Source organism: Lycium ferocissimum, chromosome 7 (assembly GCF_029784015.1).
Source record: "Lycium ferocissimum isolate CSIRO_LF1 chromosome 7, AGI_CSIRO_Lferr_CH_V1, whole genome shotgun sequence".
In the NCBI taxonomy this organism is placed as follows: Eukaryota; Viridiplantae; Streptophyta; class Magnoliopsida; order Solanales; family Solanaceae; genus Lycium; species Lycium ferocissimum.
The window spans coordinates 47,491,602-47,503,302 of record NC_081348.1 but is presented as its reverse complement, the minus strand read 5'-3'; the positions used below and the strand labels follow the sequence as shown (position 1 = coordinate 47,503,302).

The following is an 11,701-nucleotide window of genomic DNA, read 5'->3' as shown; positions in this document are numbered from 1 at the left end:
AGAAATATGGTACGATTGGAGACCACTCTATTGTACTACTTGTTGTCAAATAGGGCATAAATGTGAGGTGGTTCATCAGAGACCTGCTCCAAAGATGCCCAAGCCAGATGCCCCTAAGAAGAGTGCCCCTAAAGTTGATGCTACAAAGAAGAATGGCCCTAAGCAAAACCCACAGAAGGCCAATCAAATATGGATTAACAAAGACGGTGGTAATGATAAGTCCAAGAGTGATCAACAAAAGGAAAATTAGTCCATCCAAGCGGCTATTGATCCAACAATACCGGAAGATGAATGGACAATAGTAAAAGGTAAATCAGCTAGTAAGCAACCAGTAAATACGGGTACATCAAAGGAGGACATCGGCACCTCTAATGACTATCAACCCTTGGCAGAGAACACTATAAATCTGATGATAGAAGCAGTTTTGGCAGTTGTAGAAAGAGGAAAATGTAGCAACAGCAGGGGGATGAGACCCCCAGACCCTTTAAAAGTTTAATTATGAAGTTAGCAGCATGGAACGTTAGGGGCTTTAATAAGATTTACAAGAACAAGGAGCTCCCTAAAATAATAAAAAATGAAAAGTTGGTGGTGTTAGCTGTCACAGAACATCGGGTGTTGAAGAAGAATGCAGGGAAAATAATCAATAAAGTAGTACCAGGGTGGAGCTAGTATAACAACTATGATGCTAATGGTAGAGGTAGAATCTGGGTGATATGGAACCCCCGGCTGGTTGATGTGACTGTTTTATTTTCAAATCCCCAAGTGATTCACTATTTAATCAAAGATGCCACTAGTAATAAAGTGGTGGAGTTCTCAGCAATTTATGGTCTGCATACCATTGATGATAGGAAGGGTATGTGGGCTGCTTTAGAAATAGTGGGACAGAATATCACAAACCCATGGCTGGTCATGGGTGATTTTAATGCAATACTAAAGGCTGAGGATAGGAAGGATGGAAGCCAAGTGCAGGATATAGAAGTTAGGGATTTTGAGCAGATGATGGTCACTACTGGACTCACTGAACTTAGAACTGTGGGCAGGTTCTATACGTGGACCAATTCTCATGTACACAGCAAGATTGATAGGGCCCTTTATCAACCCTTTATGGATGATAATGTGGCCCCTTTTGGAGGTGAATGTGTTGGATCCCTATTTTTCTGACCAATCCTTACTTGTTGTGACTATTGAGGAAAATCTGGAGAGAGGTGCAAGACCTTCCAAGTTTATGAATCATCTCACTGGCCACAAGGACTTAATGTAATGATGGAAAATGATCTTAATCACAAAAAATACATTATTTCCTTTTCTGGAGCAAGGAAATAACAAGAAAATGATTAAGTACAAAAACATGTGGAAGAAGAAGAAAAAAAAAGATATGTTATCCAATTTATCACTTTTCGCTGTCTCGGCTTTGCCAATATTTTAATTTTATTACCCGCCAACTCAATGTCAAAGGTTTTGCTTCAAAGAAAACTTTGAAAATTTATTCATACCGGATATTTACATCAAAATTATATAATCATAATTACGAACTCCTGGAGAAAACTTAGACAAATTAGAGGAAAATGATAAATCAAATATTAACTTCTGAGAGGAGTCATGTCAGTGTTCTTTTCCCCTACTTTATATAAATATATGTTTATAGATTTTAATGAACGTTTCATCTATCTCGACATCAAATGAGCATTAATTAATTTGAAACAACCTTGAAGACAACTTGTATCCGTATAATTAAAAAGCTTTTGGTTTGATCTGCACAGATAGCGGTAATGAATTGAACTTTTTTTTTCCTTTCTCGAAGTAGTTTATTCTGCCCTTATAAGTCACGCATCATTCGAAACTACAATAATACTGTGATTAGCCATATTTACTATTTAATAGATAATAACTACTTTTAAAATAAAATAAAAAAACTAATAACTACTTTCTAAATTGTGTTTAACCCTGAATATGACGAACTGAGAGCATAAACTAACCTTTTTTTTTTTTTTGGTCAATATAACAGTTTTTAGTTTTGTATTATTATATATCAAAGTACAAATTCCTTAAAAAGTTGTCGTTTTGACTCACGATGTATTTGATTAGCATCTTTTTTTTTATTATAGTATTTTTTATTCCCGAATCAATTATTGATATATATATGCTTGAAATTTGATTGACTGCTTATGGTCGATTAAGTTAGATTATCATGAATATTAGAGATGATATATGAATATTAGAGATGATATGTTGGTTACCCAATCTCAGGAAAAAAAGTTATGTCAATCATCATTAAACATCAACTCGAGGTGGCAAAGGACGTTGTTTCCATGTACTTTTAAGGTGTATACAAATATCCTTTTTTTACTATTTAATAAATTAATTATGCACTAGACAAAATAGTTATTTAATTATTTCTATAATATTTAGAACTTTGAAATCGACTAAATTTTGATTATTCAAATTAATTGAGATCTTACCTTATATAATTTTTTTTTTCCAGTTGAACCATATATGTAACATTTCCCTTTTACAATTAGTTCCTAATACAAATCTACTTATTTTTAACAAAAGAAAAGCTATCTTAATAACAAAGCCCTACTTATTTTTAACAAAAGAAAAGCTACCTTAATAACAAAGCCCTGCCTTATCTGGCAAAAGAAAAACTGCCATAAAACTATAACCCGTTGAACTTTTGTTTTAATAAACTTTAAGTTATTGATAAATCAATTTTTTTAAAAATAGGGTTGGTTCGTATATTTTGTGTATTGTTATATTAGTTGTTTAGGTTTAGTGTTGTCATGGAGTCCAACTCTAACAATAATACGATGACAGTTTTTTTATTTTTTTTAGGTTTGATTTAGTATTTAGGTGATATTGTTGCTTTATTATATTTTGTTGGATGCAACTCAAGGAAGAAAAGGTCATCACTGAAAGCTCGCGCTCAGAAAATCTAAACGATGCCTGGTGATTTAATTCACTCTATGTTGAATTTGTACAACAAGAAGTTGTAATTGCAATAATATATCTTTTTATTTGCGATGAAGTTCTTAGCTAAGCCCAATTTTTTTCCTGTAGTGTTGGTTGTCATCTTTGATCACACGCAAAGCGCGTACGCTAAACTAGTATACTAAAATGTCCTTGAATCTTGTGATTATAAACTTGTTATATAGGATGTTTGAATTGTCAACTTACTAAATAGAGAAAAGGGTAAAAAGTGCCCCTCTTTTTTTTTTTTTTTTTTTTTTTTTTACAACTCAATTGATCTAAGATTTGATCAACAACCTTTCATTAGATCTAAGATTAATACAACTCAAAAACTAGCTCAAAACAAAAAGACATACAAAACTAACTAAAACTAAGAACATACAACTCAATAAACGAACTAACATTGATATAGACTAAAGATAATCGGAAACATTACTCATTTTCAGAACCAAACAAAGAGATTTAACATAAAAGATGTTGGAATTATTTCAATTACACATTATCTGAAGCATCCATGTTATCAGGTGCATCCACAATTCGACCACGAAAACCATTCAACCAAATTCTTCCTGAACCAACCACTGCTGGAAGAGATGCCATTCGTAACTGAACAATTTCCACTTTGCAACAAAATTATTCCAGCCTTCACTAGTAGATCCAGTAAATGCAGGCCTCATGCTCTCACAAAAATTCAAAACCTGGTCTATAAACGACATAAATTTTTTAATCATGTCCTCAAACAGAAAAGGCCTTCTACTAGTGATTTTCTCAGGCTCGTCTTTCAACTCATTATTTTCTCTTAGCAAATGCCCCTCTATTTTGGAAAAAAGGCCTAAAAATATCTTACATTACAAATTTGGGTAAAAAATACCCCATCTATCATTAAAGTTTTCAAATATACTCCCGTCTTAACAGAAATATCCAACATAACCCGACTTCATTTTTAAACCCTCTTCATTTAAAACGACCCAACTACATAAAAACCCATACGCGGCCAACCTGTTACCGAGTCCTATATCTAGAACCACTAGGTATAGAAACGGGCAACCCATATGCATTTTTTATTTAGTTGGGTCGGATTTAAAAATGAAATCAGGTTATGTTGGATATTTTCGTTGATACAGGGGTATATTTGAAAATTGGAATGACGGGAGGGGTATTTTTTACCCAAATTTATAGTGGAGGGTATTTTTAATCCTTTTCCGGAGACGTTTTTTTGGGACAGACAAAAAAGGAAAGCAAGACGGGACGGAGGGAGTGCTATAAAAAGGAGTAGGAGTTGTTCTACAATAATGACAAGTTAAGGGGAGATCTGTGTATTCCTATTTTTCTCTTCTTCACTAAACACCAAAAAAGGAGCAGCTTGCCGGAGCCACTTCCGTTCATAACCGAAGGTAAGTAAATAACCAGAATTTAAGCTTTATGGGTTTAATCTCTTTTTTTTTTAAGCATTGAACCCATTATATTTTTAAAAGTTATGAATTTATATTTACTATTTGTTGTAATTTTAGCAAGTTCTTGCACATAAACTTAACCCCTAGGATTGGAAAAAAATCAATTTTTGAACTCCTTTGCCACTTCAATAGAATTTTTTATGTCAAGCAGAGGCGGAGCCAGGATTTGATGTCAAGGGGTTTAAAATTTTAAGACAGGATACCGACCTCAAGCTAATGTATAACAACCAAGAGCGTCTCAATAAAATTAATGGCCTAAAACTAAATTTTAATCCAAGACCTTAAATATATACACATCCATAAAAAAAAAAAATCTAGTCTTGCCTTTTTATTTTTTTATAATTGTTGCATTTACTTCACATAGTAACATTATTATTAATATTTATAATAGTGAGGATTAATTAAAGTTAATAAGAGTTAGTCATGTGTTTTAAATACATTACCTTAGATATTGTTGTAAAAATTTTATTATATGAAGATTTTGAGTAATTTAGTTCAAAGTTCTAAAATATTTCTCTTAAAAAGTAGATAGTTTTTTCCCTTCTTTTATTATATAAATTTTGTATTTCTTTTTACAATCTTCAATATTGTCTAAGAAAAAATTAAATCATAAAATTTATCCGCAAAAAATTTGGGGCCTCAAAAGTTTGGGGGGCTAAAGCAAAGGCTTTACTAGCTTCATCCTTGAGCTACCCCTGATAACAACCATCAAACTAACGAACAAGTATCATTATTTAATATATTTTGAAAATCTAATTTTGGGTTTAACTCTGTGAAAGAAAACAATGGAAAAGAATGGTAACAACAAGTATTGAGAGAATTCGGTTTGCTTTTTGCCTATTGATTTGTCAATTTTATATTTTGTTTTTAAAATATAAAGTGTTAAAAAAATTCTGTATAATATTATGTATGATAGCAAGAAGGGAAAAAGTTACCCCCAAAGGAAAAGAACTGCTCGAGTTCAATTTATACGTTCTTCTAATTTTAAAAATTGAATTAAAAGAGAACCTTGCTTATTATTACAAAAAAAATGAAAAAACATAGGCACTAGTGGAGTTTCGAACCCACATCTCTGGAAATAGATAACTTCTCTAGCCTCTGCATTACCACTAAACCTGCATTATCACTGAACCGTCCACTTATTTGTGTATGTAGGTTCGCAAGTAATAATATCTACCTTTATTAGTTTTCTATAGTAAAAATATAGGGTATCATTTAAGCTAACCTTTTGCATATGTTTAGAGTTTTTAAAAGTTAATATATGTACATAATCACAAAATATCTACCTTATATATACATTATAATTTTTTACCGGTGATTACCTCCGCCCCGTGACCCTTGGGCGCACGTGATTCAACAGCACAATTGTTTTTGCCCTATTTGCACAATATGATTTTTTGACGAAGCCTTTCTTCAACCTTAGCTCCGCCACTTTACATGAAGTTGATGTTATATCAGTAATTTCAGCAGAAACTGAGTTTGCACTTTTTTCTTTTTACGTAGTAAGTAACACTTTCTCGGAGTTGGGTTTTTAACAATGCTTGTATTTGGTGCAAAGCACATGCTTTTTTTTTCTTTTTATTTTAGCTTTAAGGAACAATTATTTAGCTGGTAATGTAATTCTTGAATATCTAGGGATTGTGTAAATTAAAACCTGAAGATTGTGTACTATATTTTTTTTGTTCTTGTAGTTTTGGTGATTTATATTTGCTCTGTGCTATTTACTTTTTTTTGGTAAATTTTGGAGGCGTTTGGCCATAGAAACCAAAAACTTTTTCACTTTTTTTTTGGAATTTTGGAGTTGGAGTTGGGTTTGGCCATAGTTTTTGTAAATAGTATTTTTTTGTTGAAATGTACTTGATTTGGTTGTGAAAAAAGTGAAAAACTTGAAAAATAAGTTTTTCTTGTTTTTCAATTTGGAATTTTCATGGCCAAACACTAATTTTTGAAAAAAGTGAAAAAAAAAATCCGGAAAAAAGTGAATAATTCTTATGGCCAAACGGGTCCTTAAGTTTTTGGGAAAAGTTCAGGGGGGATTTTATGTATTTTCTCTTTTTTCTATTGCTAGATTCTCAATACTCATTAATGGATCACCTTCAGGTTTCTTTCGGTCTCTCCTATTCAAAGGGTTTTGAGATTTGGGGTTCCTCTGTACCCTTTCCTATTTCTATTGGTGATGGGGTCTCTAAGCTTGGTGATAAAAAGGGCTGCGAATATGGGTGGATAAAAGGTAGTAAACAGAAATATAGAGGAAGTATTGCACTGCCTGTTTGCAGATGACACGCTCAATTTGTGTGGTGCTGAAGTAATGATCATGGAATATTTAAGATAATAGTACCACTAGCTTTTGTACCAAGATCAGCATATTTTCGGTGAATGCCGGAAATGTAGTAGATGAGCCGTGATATGTATTGGGGTCTACAGTGGAAAATGTCCCGCCAGGTTGGCAGGATATTACTCTTGAGATGTAAAGGGATGCTGTGAAAGAAAGAAGGTATGTTTGATCAATGGTCCACACTGACGTCTGACTTAAGCAAATGCTAGTCAAGGATTAGTAGTGAAGAACCTAAGGCTTCATAATAAGAGCCTTTTTTCCAAATGACTGGTAGTTCTGCACAAAAGGAAGTTCTCCCCTGAGGAGTTACACAGACAATGGTATATAAAGCTTTACATGCTTGTTATGGCGGCTGTATGAAATAGACTAGGAATCTATGACGAATTTTCAGAAGTAAATAAGTTAAGCTGCACTGTGGTAAAAGATATGACTTTGAAAGGATAAGGGGCTGGATAATTGCAGATCGAGGGATGTGTATCCTTATCTGTATTGTCTGGTCATTGACAGAAGTTGCACCTTGGCTGACTTCCTGAATGATGATGTTGGAACCTACAGTTTAGAAGAAATCTGGAGGATTGAAATATGGAAAATGTTAGCTATCTGATTTTCAGACCGGACCGGATCCTGCTAAAGGAAAAAATCAATATGATCCCAATATCAGAATGAAGGGATAAAAATTTATCGGTTAAGGCATGTTATGAATGGTTTCTAAGAAAGTATGCTGGGATATTTGCCATTTTCCAAGGAAAATGATTTGGAAAGCATATGCTGCTGGCTATAATGGCTGGTTTTGAATAAATTGCCTTACACGAGGAATGTCTAACACAGGACAACTTGCAAAAGAGAATGATTAATCCGTGTGATAGATGCTTTCACTGCAGAGGGAGGGTGGATCAGTGGAACACCTATTGCTGTGAATAAAATAAATGCTTACCTGGTTAAAAAAAAAAAAAAAAACAAATGGTAGATGTTTTGAGGATAGGTTTAATTCCATCCAGAAAGTGAAATGGAATTGCATTGTGTCTTTTTATTGTTGGTGTAAAGAAAATAGTCCAGGGATGTAGAACAATTAGTTGATCTGTTAATTTCAAAAAAATTAGTTGATCTGTTAGGTTCTCTGTAAATACTCTCTGTTTTTTCTTTTCTTTGGCCCTGAAACTTTTGGAGGTCTCCAGCATGTCCTTAATGCTGAGGAATACAACATTACCAGTTCTCAAAAAAAAAAAAAAAAAAGATTTGGGAACATTTGGGTGAAGCATGGATGCTCTAAGCAGCTGGGGGGGGGGGGGGGTAGGTTATGTAGGGTTAAGAAGAGCCAGAGAATGCTTTGGAATACCACTTCTTTGTCTATTTTTTGGGCAGTCTGGATTGGAAGGAGGAATAGATGTTTCAGGATAAAACCTTGTCCTTCATGGAAACTTCTAGATGCTTAAAGAATATGTACTTTTGTAATAATAGAAACTCTGTAGATGGTTCCTCACTCATTTTGCACTGATGTACCATCTTCTTGGTGCGCTTACTGACTACAAAAAAATTAATTTACCTATAAAAAATTGTTTTTAATGTGCATGTTGTGAATATATAAATTATGGGGGCAATTACTACTTCTTTCTTCATTTTGTCTTGTATATGAAATAAGTCTCTTCGTCTTTTTATTTGCAGCTGAAAAATGCCTAGAGTTAAGACAAATCGTATAAAATACCCCGAGGGTTGGGAGCTGATTGAGCCTACCTTAGTTGAACTGGATGCTAAAATGAGAGAAGGTGAGTATATTTGATGCGAGGTGGAATTCAGCAATCTCATTTTGTTTATTTCTGTGATTGAAATTTCCGGACTGTTAACTCCTGTTTTTGGGCTTTGGAAGCTGGCAATGACTCAAATGATGGTAAAAGAAAGTGTGAAGCACTCTGGCCCATATTCAAGATCGCACATCAGAGGAGCAGATATGTATATGACCTTTACTATGTAAGGAAAGAAATATCTAAAGAGCTGTACGAGTTCTGTTTGGAACAAGGTTATGCAGATCGCAACCTGATTGCAAAGTGGAAAAAGGTGAGTGAAGGCAACTTCCTTTAGAACTCATATAATCTGTCTGTTCCAATTGCCCGCCCACCGTCCTGCTCATCTAAAGTCAAAGTGGAAAAAGATGTAAAGAAGGTGAAACTTTGTGATAGCTATATTCTTTCTCCCTTTACTTCTTTGGGATGCATACAGAATCCCTTATTTTTTTTAAGTTCTTTTGACAATTAGCCTGTCACAAGAGAACAAGAGAAAATGCCAATAAGCACGGTACAAAATGAAAAAACTTACAGAAATGTTTTCTTTTCCTTTCTTGCTCACCAGCTGACTTCACTTGTGTCTGTCAGATTTTTAATATCCTTTCAAGGGAAATATTCACATAGTTGACAAATCTTTTAACAATTTAGCGAAATTAACATTGTTTTAGTCTTAGATGCTAGTTAATGGATGGAAAGGTTTGTCTAATGGAGTTCTGGAAGATAGGAGGCTTATTTTATTTCAGAAACTTGAAGGATGGTCGGAATACCGGGATACCAATGTAGTTTGCCAAGATTTAGCATGTTTTGCCGGGGATACATATCCATAGCCATTGTAGGAGAATGATTCTTCTCCTTTTTCTTGAAGAGCGAGACTCCATAAATTTTTGAAAATACCTGCACTCTTCTACTGAACTGCATTTTGGACCTTTTGCTTCTTATCATCCATCAGATATCTGGCTGAGATGGTTAACAAACGATTTCGGGCTTACAGCTTATCACTAAAAAAAAAAAGTGTCTTATTGGCCTTTGGGTTTTTTCACTATATTTGATTCTTTCCTGTTTCTGGGATTCAACTTGCAGCCTGGATACGAGCGTCTCTGCTGCTTGCACTGCATACAGCCCCGGGATCACAACTTCGCAACTACTTGTGCGTGTCGTGTCCCAAAGCACCTTAGGGAAGCTGCTGTAATAGAGTGTGTACATTGTGGATGTCAAGGCTGTGCAAGTGGTGACTAATTGCTTCCGAGCTGTATGTTATGACAGCAGATATATCCTGAAAGACTTTGGCTTTTTCTATCTTTCTGAGTTTTCAAAGCATTAGAAACCTTTGTCTGTAACAGGCTAGTTGATATACTTGACTTGCTTTATTGGAAATGCTCTCATGTATCCTGTAGTTGGATAACCATCAAACTATATTTGGCCAAAAGCTTCTGGGAGGCTAAAAATGTTTATTTTAGAGACTTGAGGTGTTTGGTCAAAGCTTTTATGAAAAAATAAGTGCTTTTGAGAGAAATTGTTCAAAGTCCGAAAAAAATAGTTTTTCCCTAATAGCACTTTTAGAGGTCTGTTAGTCCAAAATGAGCTACTTTGACAACAATATGGATAGATCCGAGACCATTTTTAATTGGAGGTAAAATTGTTCCATTTCCTATAGTCTAGGAGTATTTTTGGCTATACCTCTACTAGAAAGGATTTAAAGTTATATATATATATATATATATATACTAGACGGCCTACGCCTGTGCTGCGTACGGGTCCAACACCTTAGATTATAGTGTATCTATGTGAATATGTGTATGTAGTTGTGTTTGGATAGTGATAATATATATATATATATACTATGTTCAAAACACGATTAATATAACGTTGTAGTTTGTGCTCCGTATCTAAAACTTTATTATATTAGTGTTTGCTACGAATACAAAATCGGCAAAAATTTATTAATATTTTTTTAAAAGAGAAAACTTGTTTAAGAGGAAACTATTTTCCTCTCTTTAAGATAAAACAATAGCAATATTTAAGTATCAGTTGATACTTTCAATTTTAATTCGATTAATTTAAAGGTGTAAAATACTTATTATTTTTATCAAATTTGATTTGGATAATTCTAATTTAAATTATTAAATTAATTTTACATGTTTAAAACGAAACAAAGTAGAAATTGATTTTCTATTTAAACGAAGAAATACTAATTTTTATTTTTTGTTAAATATTCTCGGTTTAGCTTATTTTACTTGTCATGTTGTCTTTTGCATGATTTTTTAAGAAAACGTCGATTAGAATTATAATCTGACTAATTTACCTTATTCATTATTTGATCTCCATTTGATATTTTTTTTACGACATTAATTTCTTTTCACATTTATTAGAGTAAGAATAAAAATAAAAAAGTAATTAAATTCTATCTTATTTTAAAATATAAATATTTTAAGTATATTTATTTTAGTAAACATAACAAATAAATGACATAGTGGAATAGCAAATACAATAGTTCAATATCTAGATTAGATTTCAAGCTAATATAAAAAAAAAAAAAAATTGTATGGTTTGGCTACTTAACCTTTTGAAGAAAAGCAATAATATGGGGTTCATATTTTTCTTTGTATAATAATTTAATTTCTTCTACTAATGGATTGATACGCATGTGGCAATAGATAAAATCATTATTGACTTAATAGGATACTTTGAAAATTACATCAATATTGTTTCATTTTTTAATATGAGGTGCACTTTTTTTTTTTTTGGACATTATTAGTTTGCACTATTATTATGCATATGCATATACATATATATATATATATATATATATATATATATATATATATATATATATATATATATACACATATTATGTTCAAAACACGATTAGTATAACATTGTAGTTTATGTTCCGTATCTAAAACTTTATTATATTAGTGTTTGCTACGAATACAAAATCTCCACTTTTTTTTTAACATTGTTTGTATTTTTAATATGGGGTTCACTTTTTTTTTTTTTTTGATATTGCTTGATTTTGTTAATATGGGGTCCACTTTTTTTTTCTGTGAGTTTGGAGATATATATATTATGTTCAAAATACGATTAATAACATTATAGTTTGTGCTCCGTATCTAAAACTTTATTATATTAGTGTTTGCTACGAATACAAAGTTTGCACTTTTTTTTTT

The 11,701-nt window shown here is 32.6% G+C and overlaps 1 protein-coding gene across 3 annotated transcripts; it reads left to right on the top strand.

Annotated features, from left to right (window-relative positions):
• Positions 1–4,257: 4,257 nt before the first annotated feature.
• Positions 4,258–9,908, top strand: LOC132065441 (protein BUD31 homolog 1-like). 3 transcript variants are annotated; one of them, XM_059458840.1, is made up of 4 exons: positions 4,258–4,361; positions 8,419–8,519; positions 8,621–8,808; positions 9,615–9,908. In XM_059458840.1, exons 2-4 carry the CDS (start codon positions 8,426–8,428, stop codon positions 9,768–9,770), a joined length of 438 nt encoding a protein of 145 aa, XP_059314823.1. In that variant the 5' UTR covers positions 4,258–4,361; positions 8,419–8,425; the 3' UTR covers positions 9,771–9,908. The 3 variants fall into 3 exon arrangements, with proteins under 3 accessions (XP_059314823.1, XP_059314824.1, XP_059314825.1); XM_059458841.1 differs by lacking the exon at positions 4,258–4,361 and adding an exon at positions 5,814–5,923; XM_059458842.1 differs by lacking the exon at positions 4,258–4,361 and adding an exon at positions 8,239–8,266.
• Positions 9,909–11,701: the final 1,793 nt, after the last annotated feature.